General features: G+C 56.4%; 1 protein-coding gene across 1 annotated transcript in view; it reads left to right on the forward strand.

Annotated features, from left to right (window-relative positions):
- Positions 1 to 4,577: 4,577 nt before the first annotated feature.
- ARHGAP40 (Rho GTPase activating protein 40) overlaps positions 4,578 to 25,842 on the forward strand; it is a 28,102-nt gene continuing 6,837 nt past the window's right edge. Inside the window, exons 1-10 of the mRNA XM_012933636.2 lie at positions 4,578 to 4,714; positions 11,912 to 12,075; positions 12,679 to 12,899; positions 13,498 to 13,570; positions 14,194 to 14,345; positions 18,463 to 18,628; positions 22,252 to 22,343; positions 23,834 to 23,911; positions 24,422 to 24,581; positions 25,681 to 25,763. Coding sequence (XP_012789090.2) covers positions 4,578 to 4,714; positions 11,912 to 12,075; positions 12,679 to 12,899; positions 13,498 to 13,570; positions 14,194 to 14,345; positions 18,463 to 18,628; positions 22,252 to 22,343; positions 23,834 to 23,911; positions 24,422 to 24,581; positions 25,681 to 25,763 — 1,326 coding nt within the window. The remainder of the gene's footprint in view (positions 4,715 to 11,911; positions 12,076 to 12,678; positions 12,900 to 13,497; positions 13,571 to 14,193; positions 14,346 to 18,462; positions 18,629 to 22,251; positions 22,344 to 23,833; positions 23,912 to 24,421; positions 24,582 to 25,680; positions 25,764 to 25,842) is intronic.

Raw genomic sequence — 25,842 nt, forward strand, 5'->3', positions numbered from 1 at the left:
TTGAACCACAAATCTCTGTTCTATAAAGCGCCTCTGAGCATCTGACATGCGTGTGTGTGTTTTGTGAGGCTCAGAGAGGCCAAATATCTATCCAAAGCCACACAGCTTAGAAGTAACCTGTTTTGGGGCTGGAGCAAGAGCACAGTGGCAGGGCGTTTGCTTTGCATGCGGCCGACCCAGGTTCGATTCCCAGCATCCCATATGGTCCCCTGAGCACCGCTAGGAGTGATTCCTGAGTGCATGAGCCAGGAGTAACCCCTATGAAATGCCAGGTGTGACCCAAAAAGCAAAAAAAAAAAGTAATCTGTTTTTCTGACCCTTCCCTGGGACGGATTTCTCAGGGTGCAGAGAGACAGCCCTGGCTCTGCCCGCTAGGAGGCAGCATAGGGCAGAGGCCCCGCAGGGATGACTGCTGGATGGCCCCTGGCCCCTGATCATGAGGCGTCTCCTGGAGTTAGCCAGAACAGCAAATAGGATACCCTTGGCAGATGTGTGGCCAGAATGGCAAATAGGATACACTTGGGAGATGTGTGGCTCCCTAAATCCCAAGGGCTAGCCCCTTCCCTTCCTGGCACATGGTTCCCCCTGCTCCCTGCTTTCATCCCCCCAACTCCACCCCCCAGGACCACCACAATCCCGTAGCATACCTGGCCTGGCTTGGGGCAACAGAAGTGCTTTGTCTCCCAGCTCTGGAGCCAGAAGTGAAAAATCACGGTGCTGGCTGGCGGGCAGGGCCAGGCTGGCTCTGCAGTGAGGCCTCCCTCTCTCCTCCGGCAGCCCCCTCCGTCCACACAGCCTCTGCTGTGGAGGAGTGAGAGAGAGGAAGGCGTGTTCAGGGCGCGTGCTTCTCCGGCGTGGGGGATGCAAGCAAAGACAAGACAGGCCAGCAAGACCCGTGCTCAAGAGAGAACACGGGTTGGATAAGCCTCCAACTGCAGTTTAACAAGGCTGAGGACCCCCCCAACATACACGCACGCACACACACACACATGCATACACACACACACACACACACATGCACACACACACACGCGCACACACACACTTTTGAGGTTCTAAGGTCCTGGGACAGGCACTGCCATCTCCTCGTGAGAAATGAATGCAGTTCTGCCTGTAAAGCTCGGAGCACAGTGCTCAGCCAGTACTTTGTAAACGGCTCGTGAATGACTGTGATCAGAGAAACCAGACTTGGGGCTGGCCAGAGAGTCCAGCATGTAGGGCACGTTCCTTGCACATAGCCAACCCAGGTTGGTTACATTCGATCTCTGGCACCCTACATGGTCCACTGAGTCCCGCCAGAGTAACCCCTGAGTCAGGAGTAAGCTCTGAGCGTCACCAGATGTGCCTCCCTCAGCCCCTCCCCCCAAGAAGACCAAAATAATTTAATTTTTTATAATAAGCAGGAAAAAAACAAACAGGTTGAGTTCCTGGGAAGGAGGGGTGACAGCATGCTGCAACCACAGTGTCGGGGCTTGGCATATAAATTCTCACTGAATCCTCACAGCAAGAAAGGCAAGGTTTTCACTTCATGGAGGCTTCTGCCATGACTCAGAGTGGTTAAGACACTTGCCCGAAGACACACAGCCTCAGTGGCAGAGCTGAGGGTCCAGCCCAGGCTCCCGGAGCTGCATCATACTGGGTAGGGCAGCACCAGAGTGGGGAGTGGAACTGGTCAGAGGGAGCGAGGATGAACCGAGTGTCCAGCCTGCAGCCCGGGGGACTTTGGGGATCTGAAGGGTTCCATCGAATCCAAACACAGTGAGTAGGTGGTCTGGATTGCCGGTTCCCGGGGAGGTGCTGGCTGCTGCCAGAGCTGAGTCATTGCCGCCGAACCGGCCTGGCCGATACTCGGGGGCTGGGACACGACCCAGCCAGGGCTGAGGAATGTTGCTCAGAGCAAGGACATGCCTCGCTTCATTCCTGCTCGGGCTCTCCAGGAAGCCGAGAGGAGGCACCTGCTCGAGGCGCCATCACGGCTCACGCTTCCTGCGGGCTTTCTCACACCAGGTGCCCCGAGCCAAGCCGGGATTTCTCCCCACTTAGAAAACTGGCGGGAATATCTCTGATAGTCGGGACTGGACTCACTCACTCGGTACAGACTTCTTCACTGGAACACGTGTCCCTGAGCCATCCCTCCTTCATTCTTTGTTTTATTTATTTAATTTTTTTTCTTCTTTTTGCTTTTTGGGTCACACCCGATGATGCTCAGGGCTGACTCCTGGCTCTGCACTCAGGAATTACCCCTGGCGGTGCTCAAGGGACCCTATGGGATGCTGGGAATCGAACCTGGGTTGGCCGCGTGCAAGGCAAATGCCCTACACGCTGTGCTATCGCTCCAGCCCCCTCGTTCATTCTTTTTTTTTCTTTTGTCTTTTTGGGTCACACCTGGCTATGCACAGGGGTTACTTCCGGCTCTGCACTCAGGAATTACTCCTGGTGGTGCTCAAGGGACCATATGGGATGCTGGGAATCGAACCCGGGTCAGCCGCATGCAAGGCAAACACCCTCCCAGCTGTGCTATCGCTCCAGCCTCCCCCTCATTCATTCTTTACCCATGTTTTCTGGATGCTTCAGTCACTCACGCTCACGTGTCCATGGACACTACACATTTATTCTACCTCTCCGTCCAGCCCGCCTCTCACATGTGTTCTCATCAAACCCCCAACTATCCATCCATCCATCCTGCTTCTATTCATCTGCCCACCCATCACTTACCCACTGACCTTCCATCCAACCTGCCACGCGTCCACCCTGTGCCCATCTTTACACCATCCGTGCTCCCATCTACCTGACCTTTTATTATTATTATTATTATTATTATTATTATTATTATTATTAAGCTCCATCCTGTGTTCCACACAAAGCTTCATCTTTACCCCCTTTTCACTACCACCTGTGCTGGTGGCAGGGTCCTCTGCACCTCGGGGACCCTCAGGAGCCTTGCCCCTCGGTGGTTTGGTTCCATCATTTCCTCCCGAGGAAAAGGCTCGAGAAAAATGAACAGCTGTTCATGTGCTCGGCCCAGCCTGCAAGTGGAATGCCCGAGAGGGCCCCGGGGACACGGGACCATGATCCCGAGGCTCCCTCCAGGCTGGCTGGCCGTGGCTGGCCCTGACAGTGGCTCTCTGGGCCCTGCCCCTCAGGAAGCCCCAAAGGCCAGGGGCCAGCTCCCCTTCCTCAGCTGCCGTTAGTGCTCCACGGGGGGCAGGCAGAATTTGCCGATGAGATAAAGTGACCCCCTTTCACAGATGAACAGGCGAAGTACCTCGCCTTCTCCCAGCACCTCCCACCCCTTCACGTTCCAGCCACGCCCGTTCCCAGGGGGCCCTTCTGGACTCCCCTTCCCCAACACACACTCACACACACACTCACACACTCACACACTCACACTCATACTCACACAATTCTCTCCCATCCCCCAAGTCCTGCCCTTTCTACACCTTCACACACTCAGGCTCTTCTAACACGCCCAAGGGCCCGAGCTGGCTTCGGAGGGAAGCTGAGGACCCAGTGAGTGTGAGTGCGTGTGTGTGTCGGCGGGGCGGGGGGAGAGCAGGGGGGCTGGAATGCTCTGAGGTGCCAGGCCCCCACTTTCCTCACCCAGAGTGGCAGGGCGCTCTGGCATCATTTTAGAATCCATGAGGGCGGCTGATAATGATGGCAGTGCCAGGGTAAATGCAAAACGGAGTCTCTGGGGATTGATTTAAAGGTGCTGCTTCCCTTTGTTACCGACTGGATTCCACGGGATGTCAAAAGACCACATGGCGGGGCTGGAGTGATAGCCCAGTGGGTAGGGCGTTTGCCTTGCACGCGGCTGACCCAGGTTCAAATCCCAGCATCCCATAGGGTCCCCTGAGCACCGCCAGGGGTAATTCCTGAGTGCAGAGCCAGGAATGACCCCTATTCATCGCTGGGTGTGACCCAAAAAGCAAAAAAAAAAAAAAATTAAATTAAATTAAATTTTTTTAAAAAAACCACATAGCCGCCCACCAATGAGATGGTCAGACTTCGTCAAAACCCTGAATGAACGGTTTGAGGCACTTCCTGTCCCTGGAGCGAGCAGATATCATTGGGCTACACTAGCACGCGACAGGGACAAATGGAGACGTTATTGGCACCCGCTCGAGCAAATCTGGAGAGAGAGAGAAGAGGTGGGGGAGGGAGGGAAGGGGTGGAAAGAGAGAGAGAGAATCGTCTGTGAGAAAAACAATGTGTGGGAGAAATAGTATGAGAGGATGTGTGTGTGTATAGGTGAGCGTGTGTATGTGTAAAAGGGAAAAAGGAGAAGGTGTGTACTAGAGAATGTGTGAGAAATGATGTGAGTAAATGTATGTATGTGAGTGTGTGAGAGAGTAAGGGAGAGAAAGAGTGTGTGTGTGTGTGTGTGTGTGTGTGTGTGTGTGCCTGAGCCTGGGTGTGCTAGAGGTCGCCCTGGCCGAGCCAGCCCCACCCAGGAGGAGGCTGGACACTGGTCCGTGTGGGGGTGTCAGGGAATGGGGCGTGCCCGGCCTGCTGCCTGCCTGCTCTGAGGCACTGCGCGTTGAGTCAGCTGCTGACTGGAGCTCAGGCGCCAGCCCATGGCCGAGCCGGCCCTTCTCCCCGCTGCCCCGATGGAGGGGCTGGCCCTGACACCCCTGGCCGCTCCGTGTCCCCGGATCCCACGCGCCCGCATCGCCAGGCACTGTGCCCAGCACTGGGTAGACCTGGGCTGCAGGTAGGGCATTCCTGGGGGGGCGCAGGAAGGTCTGGGCCCGGGGCGTGGGGGTCTCAGGCCAGGCCTGAGGGGCAGCAAAGAGAGGAGCCCCAGAGGGTGTGGGTGGGATCAGAGATGGTCCCTTCCATCCTCTCCCACCCCCACCATCCCAGGTGGGCAGGGGGAGCTCAGGGGCCCTGTGAAAGGCCAAGGGTGGGAAGGGGAAGGTCCAGCTCTGCTCTGTGGACCCCAATCCCACCCTGAGTCATGCCTGAGGCAGCTCTACGCTGGACTCTTTTTTTTTCTTTTTGGGTCACACCCGGCGATGCTCAGGGGTCAGGCACTCAGGAATCACCCCTGGCGGTGCTCAGGGTACCATATGGGATGCTAGGAATCGAACCCGGGTCGGCTGCATGCAAGGCAAATGCCCTACCCGCTGTGCTATTGCTCTAGCCCCTTTTTTTGCTTTTTGAGTCATACCCAGTGATGCTCAGGGGTTACTCCTGGCTCTGCACTCAGGAATTACTCCTGGCAGTGCTCAGGGGGACCATATAGGATGCCGGGGATTGAACCCGGGTCAGCCGTGTGCAAGGCAAGTGTCCTGCCCGCTGTACTATAGCTCCAGCCCCCTACGCTGGACTCTTAGAGTGGGGAGCCCCCTCCAGTGCTCTTCTCCCCTTCCTTTGCTTGTAGCATTATATGGGGCTGAGGGGTCTCCACGGGGCAGTGGGCTGCGGGTCGCACGGCGAGACCGGGGTCACTCCTCCTCCCTGCCGAGCTGCCCCTGCCAGCCAGACCACCAGGACGTCCAGGTGCCGCCTTGCAAGCAGCCTGGCCCTGCGCGCTGCTCTAGAGACAGAGACGCCGCTTCCCGAGAACGTCCTGATGCCTGGCATCTACCTGGGCAGGACTTTTGCCCCCTCCCAGCCTGTGGTGGTCTCCGTTGACCCCGTGGGGTCACGGGCTAAGCTTCTTTTGCTCTCTGACTTCTACGCTCCAGAATTCTGTGCTTCGGTGTCTAACTCAGAGTCCGTGTTTGGGAGCGTCCCCGGTTCCTCTGAGCCAGTGCTTGGCAGGAGGCAATGTGAACGGTTCCCACCCTGGCACCCCTGGAGGCGTTTCTGCCCCCAAGACACCCGTCTGTGCCGCTCATGGCCGCTGCAGGACCTGGGGCTGGTGGGGGCCTGCGTGTGGCGCAGACTCCGACTCGAGGAGCCAGGGACCCTGACCCTCGGGCGTGAGTCTGTAGAGACCCCGATTCAGGAACCACCTCGAGACTCAGGAAAGGGGGAGCTGGTGAGGCCTTTCGTTCTCTGACCTGAGGGGTGGGCAGTGTCCTGTCCGGCAAAAAGTAGTCAAGACTTGGGGCCAGAGCGATAGCACAGCAGGTAGGGCATTTGCCTTGCACGCGGCCGACCTGGGTTCGATCCCCGGCATCCCGTATGGTCCCCCAAGCACTGTCAGGAGTAATTCCTGAGTGCAAAGCCAGGAGTAACCCTTGAGCATCGTTGGGTGTGACCCAAAAAGCAAAAAAAAAAAAAAAGTAGTCAAGACTTGAGATTTTATTGAGAATCCATCTTAAAAGCCCCTTTAAAATTTCCCTTCCCTAACATCTGTCTTGGCGGGGCTGGGGGACCCTACTGCGGGGTGGGGATCAAATTGGGCTGGACCGAAGACAAAGTGGAAACCTCCACTCTCTCGGGTCCCGATTATGGTTTTAAGTTGTGGGAAACTCGTCAGACCATTTTATCCACTCAAATGTCTTATACCCCCTGTTACATTTTGTCCGTCAACATTAGGTAGATTATTGATCCATAACTCGTTTAAATGAAGCATTACAGTGACTTTTAAAAATTAATATTGTGGCAGCGAGAGAGACAGGGAGAAAGAGAGAGAAGGAGACAGAGTGAGAGAGAGAGACAGAGAGAAAGCAACAGAGAGAAGAGCAAGAGAGCGGGATAGCACGTGAGAGAGGCACAGAGAGCGAGAGAGAGAGAGCAAGAGAGAGAGCGAGCATGCACGGTAGGCAGGAGTTTGCCTTGCATGCAGCCAACCAGGTTTGATTCCAAACACCTCATCTGCCCGCTGAGTCCCACCGAGACTCATCCCTGAGTGCCAAGCCAGAAGTAAGCCCTGAACACTGCTGGCATGATGGGGGGGGGAGGGGCGGGTCGTGGAAAGAAAGAAAAGAAAAAAAAGAACCCCCCACCGGAAGCTAATAACCCCATTGCTCTGACTTCTGTTTGAAACTCCATCTTCTGCCCTGGGACCCAGCCAGCCGCACCCTCTCCGTGCTCACTCCCTCATGGGTCTGCCAATAGACCAGTCTCCAGAGTGACATAAGGTCCCGGTCACCAGCTGTGGGTCTGTCCTGTTCTCCCACATGACCGCCGCAGGCTTGGCCCAGTGGAGGGCTCAGCGAGTAAATGGTGTCGCACCATGGCATGGGGTCCCGGGGCGGGAGGGGGGAGAAACCTCCGCCAAGGGGGAAAGGGCTCAGAGTTTGGTTCCCCCGTGGGACCTTAGCCTCAGTGGCCCCGGGAGGCACCATGATGTTCCCCCTGGAAGCCCCCTGCACGCCTGTGCCCACATAGAGCTTTTCCTGTGAGTTCACGATTGCTGGAGAAAGTACAAACATGGCTGTGGGGGGGGGGGTGTCCGCTCCAGCCCAGGAGAACAGGGTGCAGGACTGTGACCAGCTGAGACTCTGGCCTCGGGGGATAAGCTTCACACACCTGTGTGTCAGCACACGTACGTGAAAAGTATGATCTGAGCCATGTCCTGTTGCTCGGACAGGCCTGAGTTGGAGCACGGCACCAGGAGCATTTGGCAAACCCTGGATGTCTTGGGGAAGACGCAGAGCTCTCACCCTCCCCCGCTCCTTCTCCCAAGGGTCACCCACAGCACCGTGGCGCTGCATTCCAGAGGCCTCACTCCGCCTGGTGATCTCGCCTGGCATGCGGGGTGGTGCCACGATCAGATCAAAGGCTCACGGGCAAGGCAGGTGCACTGCCGCTGAGCCCGTCCCTGGCCCCTGGCCCCTGGCCCACCGCATTATCTCTCGAATGGCTGCATGATATTTCACTTCAGTGGGGGGAGGGAAGATTTGGAGCACATCCAGCGGTGCTTAGGGGTCACCCCTGCAGTGCTCAGTGGATCATAAAAGGTGCCAGAGAGAGAGAGAGAGACCCTGGGTCAGCCACACGCAAGGGCAAGAGCGCTACCCACTGGACTATCTCTCCAGTCCCACATGATATTTCACTTTACAGCTGACCTGTACTTTAACTAGCTTCCTTCTCTCCACTCTACCTGTCTCTGATGCTGTTGTTGTGTCAACTGGGGGGGGGGGGCGGCGTCCCATACACTTTGTTATGCCACTGGCTATCCCATATGGCTGCCAGGATCATGCTTGGCACATGTGAGATGGTACCTGGGATCGAACCCACAGCCTCCCAATTGCGAGACAGATGCTCTGCCACTGAGCCACCCCTGGGTCCAGACCGGTCACTGGATAGGTTTCTAGCCCGTTTCCCTTCTTCGATCATAACCACACCGCATTGCTCTCGGGTGCAATCTTTGTGTGTCTCTCCGGGGTGATAAGTGTTCAGAACCCGCTTTACTCTGTCCAGAGTGTGTGGGCTGGAGCTCTGGAAGATGTCTCCCAGACGGCGCCTAGGCCTGGTACCGGCCTGGTACCGGCGCGAGCCCTGATGCTCTTCATGGCCTGCCGTGCTGGCTCCCTGGAGTCTGGGATCCTTGTCTCTCGTTTCAGCTCCTCTGGGTCCGGCCTTGCACCTCTTTCACAAGCTCTGTGGTGTCTGGCTTGCAAGACCAGCGTGGAGAGACGGGAGGACCCAAGCCCCGTTCCGCTGTCAGATTCACCCATGCATCATCAGGGCCATGCTAAGTGACGCTGGTGACCCATGTGTGGTCATGTGGGCCACTCTTACAAAGTTCACTTTGGTCTCCTCTCGCTCCGGGGTCACCCTGAGGAGCTGCAGCAGGCTAGAGGGCGGCCGATCCATCCTGAGGCCTTCCAGATGTCCCCCAGTAGGTCACCGACCCCTCAATGGATGGGGGTGGGGAGGCTGAAGACAGCCCGAGGCGCCAGCTCTGGGTCTCAGAAGAAACCGCCCACCCTCTTGAGCCTCAGTTTCCTCTCCTGTGTCCAGCCGGGGTGTCCAGCCATGGCCTCACAGCTGTGCCAGGAGCATGAAATGCAGCAAATACTCCTGCAGGGTGGAGCCCTGGCTGGTACACAGGGAGTGCCCACGGGGAGTGCCCACACGGGCCCCGCCGCGAAGGGGTCAAAGGGCCACCTGGGGCTGGTTCTCTCCCACTCACCCCTCCTCCAACAGGAAGATCGGAGCCGGAGTCCTGCGCTGCCCACACGGGCCCCTCGGCGGTTGGCGTCACCACTGCCCTTCTCGGCTGCTCCCCGCTCCCACACTGCCCAGTCCTGCACCCACGGTTGCCACCTGGGCTGCTTACCAGCCCGCAGGCAGGGCCCTCTCCCGGGGCGCTCGTCCTCTCGTGCCTCCCACACAGGCAGAGGGGGGCGAGGGTTCTGCCAGGTGAGGGGGCTCTCCACCCCAGTGCCTCCCTCGGGAACCCCCCACCCCACCCCAGCTAGTAGAGTCCCGGTGACGTTTGCCCGTCTGAATGAGGAGATGGTTTATTTGGCGTCTTTCTATCGTGAGCATTTGCATTTTATCTTGGTGGCCCGTGATTCATATCTGCTGTCAATAAAGTCTGCTGGGGAGGGTGGGGGGAGAAGATGTGTGTATTTTTCCCTCGTCACTTTTTTTTTGCTTTTTTGGGGTCACACCCAGCGATGCTCAGGGGTTACTCCTGGCTCTGCACTCAGGAATTACTCCTGGCAGTGCTCGGGGAACCCTATGGGATGCTGGGAATCGAACCTGGGTCTGCCATGTGCAAGGCAAACACCCTACCCACTGTGCTACTGCTCCAGCTCCCTTCCTCATCACTCTTAGGAACTTTGGAGGATAACCCAATCATCTCCTACAAATATTTCCTTCCCGCTGATCTATGCTTTTTGTCCTCAATGCCTTTTGCTCTAGAGGACTTTTTCATTTCAGTGTTTTCAGTTATGGTTTCTGGATTTTATTTTGCCTAGGGAGAGCTTCTGATCCCTCCTTATTTCCTCAAGGCAAGTGTCTGTGAGCTCCAGAAATTCCCTTGGACTCACAGTGTTGTCATGGGCTTCCCTCCGGGAGTTTGCAAATCTCTGTCCCTCTCTGGGGTCTCCTGGCTGTTCCTCCCTCCCCTCCCCAACTCCCCGAGTTTCGGCTCTAAGCCTCGGGGAACCTCAGAACCTCTCTGAAAAGTCTCATGAGGAGGAGGCCTTTGCTTCAGACCATCCTGGACCCCTTGAACAGACTCTTCGGGGGAGTTGCTCTTTGGTTCAAAAGAAAATGGAATGACTGGAGCGATAGCACAGAGGGTAGGGTGTTTGCCTTGCACGCGGCCGACCCAGGTTCGATTTCCAGCATCCCATATGGTCCCCTGAGCACCTCCAGGGATAATTCCTGAGTGCAGAGCCAGGAGTGACCCCTGTGCATCACCAGGTGTGACCCAAAAAGCCAACAAAAAGAAAAGAAAAAGAAAATGGAACCCACAGATGATTGAACGGGGAGGTAGGAGGCCAGAGAGCTGGTGTCAGGGTTAAGGCACTTGCCTTACATGTGACTAACCCTGGTTTAAGTCCTGCCACCACATGATTCCCTGAGAGCCACCTGGGGAGACCCAAAAATCTAGAAATAAGTAAGTTCATGGGGTCTGAATTATAGTACAGCAGGTAGGAAGCTTGCCTCCCACACAGCTGACCCCAGTTCCGTACTCAGCATCCTGTGTGGTTCCCTGAACTCTGCCAGGAGCAATTCGCGAGTGAGTGACGAGCCAGGAGTAGCTTCTGAGTATCACCGGGTGTGGCCCCAAAACAATAAACAAAAGTGGGTCCGACTGATAGTACAGCAGGCAGTGCACTTGCCTTGCACATGGCTGACCTGGTTTCATTCCCATATGTTCCTCCCAGCCTGCCAGGGGTGACCCCTGAGCACAGAGCCAGGAGTAAGCCCTGAGCACCACCCGGAGTAGCCCCCAAACAAAAACAACAACAAAAACTAAAAGAGAAAGACGAGACTGTGGAGCTTTAAACTAGACCTGGAGGCCTCATCATCGTGGACCCCAGGGGAACCCCGACTCCCTATGTTCTGGGCGCCCCCCTCAGACTGGGGAGAGAGACCTCACTGCGTGGGGAGTCTCAGGCTGAGCGCCAGAGTCTCGGGGGCCCCAGGACAGTGTCACGCAGGGGTCAGCGGGCAGCAGGGGCAAGCGCATTGTGGAACCACACCCTGACCCCCACGGGGCCGTCTCTGCCAGGGCTCTCTCCCGGTCTGCGCAGCCACCGCCGGCGGTGCTGGGGCCACTCCCAGCTCTGTGCTCAGGGCTCACTCCCCAGCAGTGCTGGGAGCCCATGACTCTCCCTGTCGGTCCTACGGGGAGAGAGTACCAGCCCCTGGGCTCCTGCAGCCTTCTTGCCCTTGGGCCCTGGCCTGGCCTCCCTCACCTTACACCCCCATTTCTCTGCTTCTCTCGGAAGATGAGCTGCGCCAGAGAGGACCCCGGGTTCTCACACCTGTCTGAGCCCCATCAACCTCAACACCTGAGAGCCTCTGATTGGCTTGTTAGCGGCTCTGGCCCCTGATTGGCCTATTCGTGGCTCTGGTCTCTGATTGGCTTGTTAGTAGCTCTGACCGCTGATTGGCTTGTTAGTGGCTCTGGACTCTGATTGGCTTGTTAGTGGTGCTGGCCTCATTGGCTCGTTAGTGGTGCTGGCCTCTGATTGGCTTGTTAATGGCTCTGGTCCCTGATTGGCTTGTTCATGGCTCTGGCCTCGGATTGGCTTATTTGTGGTTCTGACTTCTGATTGGCTTGTTAGTGGTGCTGGCCTCTGATTGGCCTGTTCATGGCTCTGGTCTGTGGGACTTGGGTCTACTTAGATCCGGCGGGACGTGGGAGGTATGAGACAGGTGCTTGCCAATTAGAATCCCGACAAGTGGAACCCTGGATGGGAGACTGGGGGTTAGGGGTGGTCACCAGGATGGGAAACCTAGGCGTGTGAGACCCCTGTGTGGACAGCGCTGGGTCTCACCCCTAGCTCCAGCCCCCCCACCCCCTACCGCCCCCCACTTACAGCTCCAGCTCCAGCCCCGGCCCTGCGGGCAGGCAGCAGCCCCCGCGGCGCGCAGAGGGCTTGCCCATGGACGGCTTCTGGAAGGAGGTGGAGCGGATCCGGCAGAGGCATGAGCCGGGGGAGGACAGCCCAGCAGGTGGCGGGGGCGAAGCTCGGCTCCTGGAGGGTGAGCAGCCCTGGGGGTGCTGTGGGCAGAGGGAAGGCCCGGGGAGGGTCCAGATCCCACCCGCGCACGCCTGAATGAAAACAGCACGCGCAGAATCTCTCCCCTGGACACCCGCCTGTCCTCTGGCAGTTCTGAGAACCATCATGAGGGCCCAGAGATAGTACAGGACGCAGGCGCCCGCCTGGTTCCATCCCTGATCCTCGATGACACTCACAGTGCCATCATGGGCTTCCCTCCCAGGAGTTTGCAAATCGCTGTCTGTCCCTCTCTGAGGTTCCCTGGCTCTTCTCCCTCACCTCCCCGCTTCCCAAGCTGGTTTTGGCTCTAAGCCTTGGGGGAATGGGAAGGGAGCGGGTGAACCCACTGCTGTGGTCCAGAATTGGGGCGGCCAGGGGCTTCTGCCCGCACTGTGTCCACAGACTGCAGTGTTGAAGGCGTGCATGCAGACAGCGGTGGGTGGCCTCTGCACCCCTCAGATTCCCAGTGCCCTGCTAGCTCTCCGTCCCGAGGAAGATCAGGGTTGGGGGTCCTCAGCCTCGTGCTCAGATGTCAGGGCGCTTCTTGGGACCATGCGAGTGACTCAGTGTGTTTCTTTGTTGGCAGAGGGAGAGGCCGAATCCCAGTGGCTGCGTGACACCGGCCTGTCGGGCCTCCTCGGTGGCCAAAGCATGGAGGGTGACCACCAGGAACTCTTGTCGACCCTGACCCAGACCCAGGTGGCCGCTGTGCGGCGCCGGCTGGACATCTACGCCCGCTCTGCCCGAAGGCGACACAAGGCCCCCATCAGGGACGTCAGGGACATCTTCAGGGCCTTCGACTCAGGGGTGAGTGCGGGACACCAGGGCCCCTGCAGGCGGATCTTCCCGGGGCCTCTGATGTCACATGGTGAGTGATGTTGTTCTGCACGCGCGCGCGCGCGTGCATGCGTGCGTGCGTGTGTGTGTGTGTGTGTGTGTATGCATGTGAGTGCATGTCCATGCATGGGCATCATATGTCTATGTGTGTATCATGCATATACATGAATGTGCGTGCCCATGTGTATATGTGTGCATCCACCTTTGTGGGTGTATGTGTGAATGAGTGCACAAGTGTGCATGCATATGTGTATATGTGTGTATGCACGTGTACATATATGCGTGCATGTGTGTGCATGCATATGCGCGTATGTGTGTGCGTGCATGTGTGTGTGCCTGTGTGAACACGAGTATGTGTGAGCATGTGTGTGCATGTGCATGTGCTTATGCATGTGCATGTGTGTGCATGACCATGTGTATGTATATGTGTGCACACATAGGTGTGCATGTATGTGCATGCACCTGTGTGTGTGTGTGTGTGTGTGTGTGTGTACGTGTGCTGTGTGTTTTATCTGCCTCCTGTGGACTTTCAGCGTAACAGACCCTCATGTCCCCATTCCCACAACAGGGCCCTCTGGAGAATGCCACCTCCTGTCTGAAGGGGGCCCAGCTCACTTCTTGGCCTCCCCCGTCTCCCCCAGGTGAGCCATCCTCCTCACTCCCCAGACCCCCGTCTGTTCTTAAAGTGAGAGAATACGGTTGCCCCTGGGCCTCTGCCTTCCCAAGGCCAGTAGGAAGAGGTTCTGAGGGGATCAGCTGGGCCCTGTTTTCCCACAAAGCCTGTGAACCTGAGTTGGAGTATCACTTCCGGGGCAGCGCGCCTGAATTCTAAGCTCCTGGACTTGCTCCTGAGGCTTGAGGCCTGGGAAACCACCCCTTGCCCCTGCCCTTCCTTTTGTGGTGTTGTGGCAGTGATGGGGTGACACGTGCTGGGTTGGTGCTCCCCCCATGTTTTCAGTAGAGGGGTTCTCCTGCAGTCACTGTCAGGGACACACTCCCGGGTGCAGTGCTCATGCACACCAGGCAGCATGCCAGAGCTCAGACGTGGCTGCAGCACTGAGGGTTCCAGTGACAGGGCCGCCATGATGCCCGTGGGTGACAGCTGGGCTCCGGCTCACGGCCTCATGCTTACAAGGCAGGCATGCCTAGCCAGTGAGCCTCGGGGCAGAGGACCAAGTTCTTATTCTAACCAGCTCGGGGTCAGCCCGAGGACATCTCCGGAGCCGGCTCCCTGGCCCTGACACCTCTCTGCTCTGTTTCCCAGCAGCAGCAGAGCCCGAGGACCCCCATGTGCCCGAGGACCCCCACGAAGCGTTCTGCATGGACTCGGCCTACTCGGAGCAGGCTGCTCAACTGCAGCACAGGGGCCGCTGGGCCCCTGCTGGCCTCTGTGCCTGGGGCCGGGGCTCCCTGCCGGTGAGCACACACACGCACACAGGCTGCACGCACACACATGTACACACATACACACATATATACATGTGTGTGCACACAGCTCACACACCTGTACACACATGTGCACACAGCCCTCCACACACATATGCACACATACACATGTGTGCACAACTCCCCGTGTATGCACACACGTTCATTCACATACACGCATAAACATATGTGCACACGCACATACATGCACATGAGCACACACACACATGCACAATCATACATGCACCCTTGCACCCCCAGACACCCACAGTCTGGTAAGGGCCCCTTGGCCACTGGCAGAGTCTTCTCACTCCTCCTCTGTCACATCATTCGCCGGCAGAGCCTGTCAGAGTCCTGGGGCCGGAGCCCAATGTCTCACAGCGTCTCCAGGGATGCTCTGTTGGAGACTGTAGGCTGGTTGTGTTTTGCTTCGCTGGGCTGGAGGGCCAACATGTGCAAGGTGGGCGTCTGCGTGTGTGTGAGCTGCCCCTGGGCCCTTGCCCTGATGCTCAGAAAGTCCTTCCTCCTCCTCAGACGGTTTCTCTCCCCGTGGGCTGTCCAGGCGTCAGCTAGAGGTACCAGCTTCTCTGTTGTCTTCTCCCCTGCTCAGTTCCTTCCAAATGAGGATGTCATCACTTCTGTCTGGTTTCGGTGTATGTTTTGAGACTGAAAGGGAAGTGGCACATACTTACTCTGGAAGCCTGACATCTGCTCCCAGGCCTCACACATCCCCTTCACCCTGCTCTCCCCCACCCTGTCTGCTCCCAGATGCTCCTAACCCCCCCGCCCCCCATGTGGGCCAGTCTCCTCGGCCAGCTCCCACTGCTCCTGAAGGGAGAGGATCCTTGCTGCTGTGTTCTGGCATGGTGGACACCCAGGAAAACAGTCCACCGAGGTTCTGCCCGGCCTGGGCCTCATCCCAGTGCTGTTCATTTCCACAGGACAACACTTAACCTCGCCCAGGAGATGTGGCCATGCCCCCCACTCTCAGACATGCCAGCCGGCCCAGCGCCTTCCCAGTGTACTGACCACTGCACTCTGCTCTGAGGAAACGTGTCTGTCCCTTCGGGCTCCTTACTGACTCAGTTTCCCTTCAACTCTCCTGCTGAATCATTTCATTTGGGGTAGGGGAGGGATTTGGGCCACACTCTGGTGCTCAGGGGCCATTCCTGGCTCTGGGGGAGCTCGTGGTGGTGCTGGGGGGGGCCCTATGTGGCACCAGATCGAACCAGGGTCCAGGTGGCCTCATGCAAGGCAAGGCAAGCACTTTACCTCCTGTCCTGTCTCTCTGGTCCCCCAAATAATTTTAGAATTAGCCGAGATCGCACAAGTAGAGCAGAGTTCCTGTGGTCCTTTCACCTCTTTCTCCCAATGGCATCTTGCGGAAGCATAATACAGCAAATAGGACATTTAAGTCGGGACTTGGTGTTTCTAAGGCTCCTGAGGTAATTCATGTTCGGCATTATCTTCTGAATTTGATGATTTGACTTCCTCCAGTAACCTAGGAGTGATGAGAGTAGTAATAGAGATGCCATAGATTGAGATTTAGTGTAGGTCAGGCCGTGAGACCCGGTACTTTGTGGAGATAACTTGATTTCATCCTGTGATGTAGGCAGCAGTTGTCCATCAATAAACTAAAAGTGAGTCGTCACCGGGCCAGAGAGATACTGCAAACGGCTGACCACACACTTTGTTGTTGTTGTTTTTAAGTTTTTAAATTGAATCACTATGAGATAGCCCGTTACAAAGCTGTTCATGATTGGGTTTCACGCACAGTGTTCCAACACCCATCCCTCCCCTCCACCGGTGTACATTTTCCAGCATCAATGTCCCCCGTTTCTCTCCCACCACCCCCAGCCCCTCCCCCACCTCCCAGCCTGCTTCTCTGCAGGCACTTTTCTTCTCTCCCTCTCTCCCTCCCTCCCTCCTTCTCTTTTTCTCTTTTTCTCTCTTTCTCTCTCTCCCTCCTTCCCTCCCTCTGCCTTCTCTCTCTTTCTCTCTCTCTCTCTCTCTCCCTCTCTCCCTCTCTCCTTTTGGGCATGTGGTTTGCAATACAGAAACTGAAGGGTTATCAGGTAGATCCTTTTACCTCCTTCCAACACTCAGTTCATACCCAGCATGATCATTTCCAACTATTATTGTCATGCTCGTCCCTTCTCCGTCTTGTGGTAGATTCCAACCATTGGCCATCTTGACCACACACTTTGCACGTGTGAGGTCTGAGTACTATCCTGGACACTGGGAATGACCCTGAGCACTGAGTTGGGAGCAGTGCTTAAGTGCCGATAGCTGTGGCCCCTCAAAAATAAAATAGTGATCATTCTAATGACTGAACCCTTGTCTGGTGATGTCTGACGTGCAGCCCCTAACCCCATCTGTCCGGCTGCCCACGAGGAGCTGCTGTTACGCTACACACAGAGATGGGGACACAGAAAAAGAAAGGCATCAGCTCAAACTCACAGGTCCACTTGGGGTTCAAAGCCTCGTGGGACTCTGTAGCCCATCAGAGCGTGTCCAGACTCTCTCACAGCCAGACATTCATCGCATTGAGGCTTTCCTTCCCCCTTAAAGTCCTCACACGGATACTGGGGTGGCACCTGGGCGCAAGGTCCAGACAGGACAATGCTCTCCTCGGCTATTCTCACCTTTGGAAGCCCACGTGCCAAGACCTGCCTGTCTATTCCCACTCTGGCCTCTAGGTGACGCTGTAGAGCACCCTTTTTAAAAAATCAATTTTTATTTATTCACTGTCATTTGCAACACGGTTCATTGTCAAGTTTCCTGCATGAAACATTTCTCCCCCAGCATGCGTGCTGCCCCCCCACACCATTGTCCCAGTGCTGGAGGGAGAGAGCACACTGGCACTTGGCTTGCCTTGCTGGTGGCCAGTCTGAGTGTGATCTCCTCAGCCCTGGCTGGTTCCCCGAGCACGTGTGATCCCTGAGCTCAGAGCACCCTTAGCTTTCAGTTTTTATTTGGTTCTTCGAGGTGAGAAAAGGGTGATGGGAGCGTGAGTGGCACTACCACGGCGAGGGACAAAGGTGGGTGAAGGAAAAGGAGAGAATAGTGGGGGTCTGGTGCGGGAACCTCCCACCAAGACAAGCCAGACTGCTCGCTTTTGTCCCAAACAGGTATTTATGCAGGGGAAAGGCTATCTGATCACGAGCAGAAGATGCAGAGAGGGAAAATGCAATTCAGATACAGGCTCTATTAAATTTTTAGTAGATCACTTTCTTTTGAGGAAGACAGGGATACTTCTTTTCTTTTTCTTACATTTTTTTGGGGGGCCACACCCGACTATACTCAGGGCTTGCAGTTGGCTCTGTGCTCAGGGGTCAGTCCTGGCAGTGCTCGGGGAACCTTACCGGGTGCCGGGGATCAAACCTGGGTCAGCCACGTGCAAGGCAAGTGCTCTGCCCACTGTAGGATCACTGAGGCCGTGAGGCTCTGCTGGAATGCAGAGATTCCAACGGGGCGGGCTCCTGACCCTGTTAACAGCATCAAGCCTAGGGAGATGGGAGGTCGGAGCCATAGTCCAGCAGGTATGGTGTTTGCCTCGCATGTGGCCGCATGCAGCCGGCCCGGATTCAATCCCCAGCATCCCATGTGGTCACCCAAGCACTGTCACTGTCACTGTCATTCTGTTGTTCATTGATTTGTTCGAGCGGGCACCAGTAACATCTCTCATTGTGAGACATATTGTTACTGTTTTTGGCGTATTCAATACACCGTGGGTAGCTTGCCAGGCTCTGCCATTCGGGTGTGATACTCTCGTAGCTTGCCAGGCTCTCCGAGAGGGGCGGCGGAGGAATCAAACACGGGTCAGCCACGTGCAAAGCAAAAGCCCTACCGCTGTGCTATCGCTCCAGCCCTTGGTCACCCAAGCAAAAAAAACAAAACAAAAAAACAAGGGCCATGGATCCTCCCCGCTGCCTGTCTGGTCCTTCTGCTGGGCAGTCGGAGGCTCCGAGGGGAGCTTCTGTCCACCATCCGCGCAGGGAGAGCTCCGACTGACCTCGGCCCCATGCCTCTGCGGGAGACAGCCAAGGTCTCTTCAACCAAGGCCCCCGCGGGGGCTGTGAACCTTCGCCTCTGCTTCCTCCCCCAGGAGTTTCGGGTCCCCAAGGGCCGGCTGGGCTTGACAAGGATCGGAGACCTGTGCTCGCAGGACATGCAGAAGGTCCCCGCACTGGCGCTCATCGAGCTCACGGCCCTCTGCGACGTCCTGGGCTTGGACCTGAAGAGGAGCAAGGCCACCAAGCGCAAGACCGCAGGTGGGCATCCGCGTCCACCACCCTGCGGCTGCAGTCCGGGCTCTCTCCCGGGGCAACGTGGGATGCGGTGGGGGAAGCTTCCGGCAAGGCGAGCCAAACCCCTCACGTTCACCCCCAGCAGATAGTCATGCAGGGGGGAAGCCATCCTGCTCAGAAAGGAAACTGGAGGAAGATGCAGAGGGAAAACGCAATTCAGATACAGAGTCTATTAATTTTTAGTAGATTACTTTGTGGGTTTTTTTTCTTCTTGGGTCACCCAGCGATGCACAGGGGTTACTCCTGGCTCTGCACTCAGGAATTACTCCTGGTGGTGCTCAGGGGACCATATGGGATGCTGGGAATCGAATCCCGGTCGGCCACCTGCAAGGCAAACGCCCTACCCGCTGTGCTATCACCCCAGCCTCGATTACTTTGTTTTTGAGGGAATACAGGGATATTTCTTTTCATTTGTTTTTGTTTTGGGGCCACACCCATCTATGCTCAGGGCTTGCTGTTGCTTCTGTGCTCAGGAATCACTCCTGGCAGCTCTCAGGGAACCCTATGGGGTGCTGGGGATCGAACCTGGGCCAGCCACGTGCAAGGCAAGTGCTCTACTGACAGTACCATCATGCTGACCCAGGAATACTTTTTTTTTTTTTTTGCTTTTTGGGTCACACCCGGCGATGCACAGGGGTTACTCCCGGCTCTGCACTCAGGAATTACTCCTGGCGGTGCTTGGGGGACCATATGGGATGCTGGGATTCGAACCTGGGTCGGCTGGGCTGTGTGCAAGGCAAACACCCTACCCACTTTGCTATCACTCCAGCCCCAGGAATACTTTCTTTTAAAAGTCGTTTTAGAATTATGGACATTTTCCAGTTATTACATCATTCCAAACAACATAATGCTACGTAATAAGCAGCCCCTAATCCCGTGACCTAGGAAGTTAGTGCCTCTCTCTGGTGCATTAGTGGGTCGCTGGGGGCTGGTGGGCTGCCCTGGGCTGGGCTGGCTCCAAGCTGTTGGCCGTTCCCAGTCTCTTGGCGCGGCTTCCCTTGTCCTGTGCCCAGCAGGGCATCTGGTCTTGTTCTTATGGTAGTGGCAGAAGCTCTCGCACACACAGCACTGCAGCCTCTGTCTGCCTCAAGGAGGCTCTGTTCCCTTAGCCAACGCCAACATGGGGCTGGGGGTTTAGGGAAGTGCACCCCCTTCTCCAACAGGAAGAACTGAAAGTTCTCGTGCTCAGAGTGTGCCTGCAGGGAGGGGAAGTGAGCCAGGAATGATGGGGTTAGTGACCACAATCTTCCCCGTCGGATATGCCCTGATTCATCTAACCACTTCCCTTATCAGACATGTATTATTTCTGTATTTCCCCCATCATAGGTCAACCGCTTGCTGCCCCTACAACTTTGAAAGAATCTTAGATCACTTAAAATGGACCTACTGGGGCAGCCAGAGGCTGGAGCACAGTTTTGCATGCAGGAATCCTGGGTTTGAGCCATGACACTGCCTGGTCCCCTGAGAATCATTAAGAGGGACCCCCGAGCACTGAAGCAGGAGCAGCTCCTGACACTGCTGGGTTTGGCCCCCAAACAAGGCAGATAAACAATATATGCACTTATTAAGGCTCTGATCTGTCGGGCCCTTTAGGCACGTGTGAGCCTCACTGAGAGAACATGGTTCTCACACGGGGACCAGTTTTGCTCTCTGTTCATTTTCTTTGTTTCTTGCTGGGTTTGGGCTTGGGGGCCACACCTGACTGTGTGCAGGGCTGACTCCTGGCTCTGCACTCAGTATCTCTCCCCACGGACCTTGAGGGACCAGCTGTGATGCTGGGATCGAACCTAGATCGGCCCGATGAGAGACAAGTGCCTTAACCGCTGTGCTGTCTCTCCAGCTGGTTTGGGGTTTTGCTTTTTGGTCTCACTCAGCCTGCACCTTTGTAAAAAATACAAACGCGCGCACTCGTGGGAGGGGGAGATGGGATGTGTGTGTGTTGTTGTTCGAGGGCTCTCAGAGCAGTGCTCTCTCTCTCTTGCCGCTCGCATTCGGTGCTCTCGAACAGCTGTGTATGGACTGGATCGGGACGGCTCCTCCTTGTGCTCTGCTTCTGTGTGTGCTGCTGTGCTCTCTTCTGTCTGTTTCTCTGTCTCTGACTCTGTGTCTGTCATCTCTCCTCTGGTCTCTTCCGATCTCTCTCTCCGGAGCCCTCTCGCTTCTCTCCACCTCTGTGTCTTCTCTCCTGTTTCTTCTCCTGTGTCTTCTGTCTTGCCTCTCACAGTCTTAGTTTCTATAGCAATCACATAGGGTGGTGACACAAAGGTGGGATGAACATTAACAAATCAACAAAGAGGGGTAAGACCATTTCTCCAGGAGATTAACAAAATCTCATCTAAGGAGATTACTCCAGATCTGCTCAAGGGTGGGATCCAAACAAGGGCGTGTCGCTTTCTTCCTTCCTCAACTAGTAAACTCATTTAAATAGTTGTAGCAAATTTACTTCTAATATTTCTAGCAACGTCATTCTGCATGAGCACAGTAAGAGATATATCAGACTTAAAGTTTGGTTCTTCCTGAGGACATTCGCTATATATTCCAGACCACAGTCCTCAGGCCAGGTTAGTCTTCCTAACCCCAGCAGGGTCCTAGTCTCATCGTTATTTTGGATCATACAGCATTTGTCTATGACCATGTTTATAGTTGAGTATTGTGGCACTTTGGCCTGGCCCATTTCGATGCCAGGGTAGCTCACAGCTTGCCCTGGGTTCATTCTGTGCCACATAGGGCCCCTGCTTTTGGGGTGCCAGGAACTAAGGGCAACTGAGTTGAGAAAGCAGACGCCCAGGAGTAAATTTTATTGGAGTCAATCAGCTCCCAAGTTACAAAGCATAATATTAACTGTCTTCCTGTGTCCATACAGAAAGGTCATTGCTTTAAGGTAAACTAAGTTCCCTGTGGCAAGGCTGAAGGGACAAACCCAGTATTATCCTACAGACCTTTCCCAGTGACACTCAGCCAGCTGCCAGGGCTATCCCAGCAGATGTGGGGAGCAGGAACTGAACTCAAGGGGCTAGAGTGATGTACAGCAGGCAAAGCATTTACCTTGCCTTCGGCAGCCCACATTCCAATCTCTGGCACCCCATGTGGTCCCTCCATGCACATCCAAGAGTGATTCCTGAGTGCAGAGCCAGGAGTAACCCCTGAGCCTTGCCAGGTGAGACCCAAAAAGCCAAAAAAAAAAAACCCAAAAAAACAAGAATTGAACCCAAGTCCCCATCCCTATTGCTTGCTACCTGGCCCTTGGCGTGTTTCTTTAAAAATGAGGCCAGGGGGGCTGGAGCGATAGTACAGTAGATAGGGCGTTTGCCTTCCATGTGGCCAATCCGGGTTTGATTCCCAGCATCCCGTATGGTCCTCCGAGCACAGCCAGGAGTAGTTCCTGAGTGCGGAGCCAGGAGTGACCCCTGTGCATCGCCGGGTGTGACCCAAAAAGAACAAAAAATGAGGCTAGGAAGGACCAGAGGAGGGATTCCCAGGGTGGGTGGGAAGGAAACCCTGGTGGGCTGGGTGCGTCGTCTTGCAGGGGGATCCCACCTGTCCTTCTTGGTCCTGAGCCGGCCCTTCTGCTGTTTTGCTCCCCGCAGAAACAGGTCTCTTTGGGGTGCCCCTTGACAGCCTGCTGCAGGCCGACCGCAGGGCCTTGCCCAGTGCCCAGGTGCCTCTGCTGCTCCAGGCCGTAAGTCGTCCGCAGCGGGGCTGCCTGGCTCGGGACGGGGGTGGGCCCTGCCCTGGGCAGCTGGGAGGCAGGAGTGAACTTCTGAAGCACCCCTGAGCCTCTTCGAGGGGGTTCGAGTGAAGGCCTCCGTCTCGGGAAGGACTCGGAGAGAAAAGTGCTGGGAGCTCTCAGAGCTCTGGGGCTCCGAGAGAGACACTGTCAGTCGCTCGGTCACTGTTCTCTCTGGGACACTCTTTGGGGGAGTCCCTGCATCTCCCCGCCCCGTTTCCCCCGGACACAGACACACCTGTCCGGGCCGTGCTTCTTAGTGTCTTAGTGGTTCCAGATTCAACATAAGGTGTTTTTGTTTTTTTTGGGGGGGGGGTGGGGAGTCATACCAGCGATGCTCAGGGGTTACTCCTGGCTCTGCACTCAGGAATTACTCCTGGCTGTGCTCAGGAGACCATATGGGATGCTGGGAATCGAACCCGGGTCAGCCGCGTACAAGGCAAACGCCCTACCCACTGTGCTATCGTTTCAGCCCACACCAGTTTTTTTCATCTTTTCAAACTTCCCTCCTTCCTCCTTCCTCTGTCATCGTTGTTGGTGCTGGTTGACGGGGTGCCAGATCAGACCGCTGGCACACGGTGTGTGTCTGGGCTTGCACACATGCTCAGTGGATCGGCGTGTTCACCTACGTGCTCCCCAGAAGCTGCACCGCCTGGCCGTGGCACTTGTACATTCTGTGGGCTCTGGGCTCACCTTCCCGTCCTGCCCTGGGCAGCAGGGGGCTAGGATTAATTTCTTTTTTCTTTTTTGGTGAAATTCCAGTTTATTATTTCTTTTTCCCCCCCTTTTTTCTCTTTTTCGTTTTTTAATTGAATCACCATAAGATACAGTCACAAAGCTTTCATGTTTGAGATTCAGTCATACAATGATCGAACACCCATCCCTCCACCAGTGCACATTTCCCACCACCATTATCCGCCCCCATCCCAATCCTGACCCTGCCTCTATGGCAGACAGTTCGCCCCACACTTTCTCTCTACTTCTGAGCATTATGTTTTGCTTGACTTTTCCCACTACTATTCAAGCCTTCCTGCCCGGGGCAGACGCTAGATAATTTATTCTCCACTGTTCATTTTGAATGTCATGAAAGCTCTTGATATTCTGGAACTCTAGATTGTAAAGGGTTGGGTTCCAGAGGCATCTCTGTAGGACACTCATCCATTTGGGGACTCAATTGGGAGTCTCTGGGCTAAGGGTAAATTTTAGAAGCACCCCTGAGCCTCTTTGAGGGGGCTCGAAGAACTCGCTGGGGACTGCCCCCTTGAGGGGTGCTTCCAGGTGCCACCTGGCCACGAGGCAGCCAGACGTCGCCTGCAGGCCCGGGGATCACAGTGCTTCCAGCATCCCTCTGGGCACATGTGGGGTGCCAGGGACTTGGACCTGTGACCGCATGGTCGCAGGTGCTGTTCCTCCCGGTGCACTTTGGTTCCTTTCCCCCCTAGCTGCTGTCATGTTTGGAGAAGAGAGGGCTGGACGTGGAAGGTATCCTCAGGGTGCCCGGCTCCCAGGCCAGAGTCAAGGTGGGTCGTCAGCGCTGCCTTTCTCATCCCGTGAACCGGAGACAGTCCAGCTCTTGGCTTCCCAGGGATCCCTTTGGGCTCTGGGTGGGGATCACCAGGAGGGTGGCCAGGGTGGGGGAGGCACAGGGGCTGAGAGTCCTTCAGTCAGCACTTGTGGAGCGTTGCCCAGGCCTTGCCTTAGCCCCATCAGGTTAACCCGCGTCTCCCTTATCCCAGAAATCAGCTTCATTGTCCCCCACTATTTTTTGAGGTAGGAACCAACCCACTTTGCAAGGCTGAGTGGTCTCACTGGCTTCTCTGCTCAGGCGTGGGTGCAAGCGGGCAGACAGGTGGCGAGGGAGACCCCTTCCTCGCCCTCTCCCGGGCCCCACTCCCCTCCTGTCTGCATTTCAACTGCTGCCCAAACACTGCTCTGCAGAGGGGCGGGCTGGAGGGGCGAGGCACTGCAGTGGGGAAACTGAGGCCCAGAGCACAAGTAGAGCAGCTTCTCGAGGCACCTCCCTCCCCCAGGGGCTGGAGCAGAAGCTGGAGCGAGAGTTCTACTCGGGCCTGTTCTGCTGGGACCAGGTGCACCTCAATGACATGTCGGATCTGCTGAAAAGGTTCATCCGGGAGCTGCCGGCGCCTCTGCTCACTGCCGAGTACCTGCCGGCCTTCGCCGTGGTGTCCAGTGAGTCGCCCCGTCCTCTGCAGGGGGGAGGGGCGGGGGCACCCCCAGCCCCAGCAGAGAGGGGAAGAGGCAGCAAGACAGAGCTTTCTTGGAGACCTGAGGTGGACAGGGAATACACACATATGCACGCTTGTACATGTGTGTGCGCCTGCACATGTACATGCATGATATCATGCACATGCATATATAAGTATAGGCATACATTGCATGAGCCCTGTTATTGTATGTATGTGGGTGCACATGCGTGTATGTATACATGTACACACGTGCACATGGCCGTGCACGAAGGTGCCTTTTGTGCTGACGTACGACTGTGGATGTGTGTGGCGTGTCTTCTACATGTGTGTGCTGGGTGTGTGCGCACACGTGCCTTCTGTGCCGGGGAGACGCGCAGGGTGAGGTTCGCGCCCAAAGCCCACCTGCGCACACACAGCTTCCTCCCGTCATGCCGTGCTGGGGGCTGGAGGCTGCCACGCTCTCCTCTCGACCTGCTCGTGGCGCTGCCCCAGGTCCCAGCTGCGGTGCTCCCCAGGTGTCGCGTCGGGCCGTGGTGCCCGCTCGCGTGGCAGGGGCGCTGGCGGATGCTGCAGTGCTCAGCTGTGCCGCTCACGGGGAGGGCTTGCCGTAGTGGCACAAGCGTGCTTGTCAGGGTGGCCCGCGGCGGCCGCCCTCATGCGTCTTTCTTGGTCTCAGTGCTTGCCAGGGTGCTGATGGGTCACGCCTGGTATCAGGATCCCCAGAGAGAGCCGCCAGGGTTAGGAGCGGGGCAGGAGGACCGGGCTGGTGGCCCCCCTCGGGCGGGGCAGATGCGTTAGCCCCTGAGAAAGGGTCTTCTGTGCCTCCTGGGCTTTTTTTTTCTTTTTGGGTCACACCCAGCAATGCACAGGGGTGACTCCTGGCTCTGCACTCAGGAATCACTCCTGGCAGTGCTCAGGGGCCATATGGGATGCTGGGGATCAAACCCAGGTCGGCCGCGTGCAAGGCAAACGCCCTCCCCGCTGTGCTATTGCTCCGGCCCCACTCCTGGGCTTCCTGGCCCTGGGCACTCCCTGCCTCAGGAAGGGGCCCCCAGAGCTGACCGCGGCCTCCCCTTCCGCAGACATCCCCCACCTGAAGCAGCGCCTGCAGGCTCTCCACCTGCTCATCCTCATCCTCCCCGAACCCAACAGGAATGCCCTGAAGGTAAAGGCAGCCCCGAGATGCTCCCCCTCACCTCGGCCCGTGCTTACATTGATAGCAGTGTGTGCTTTCATTTATTCGT

Source organism: Sorex araneus, chromosome 5 (genome assembly GCF_027595985.1).
Source record: "Sorex araneus isolate mSorAra2 chromosome 5, mSorAra2.pri, whole genome shotgun sequence".
Classification (NCBI taxonomy): Eukaryota; Metazoa; Chordata; class Mammalia; order Eulipotyphla; family Soricidae; genus Sorex; species Sorex araneus.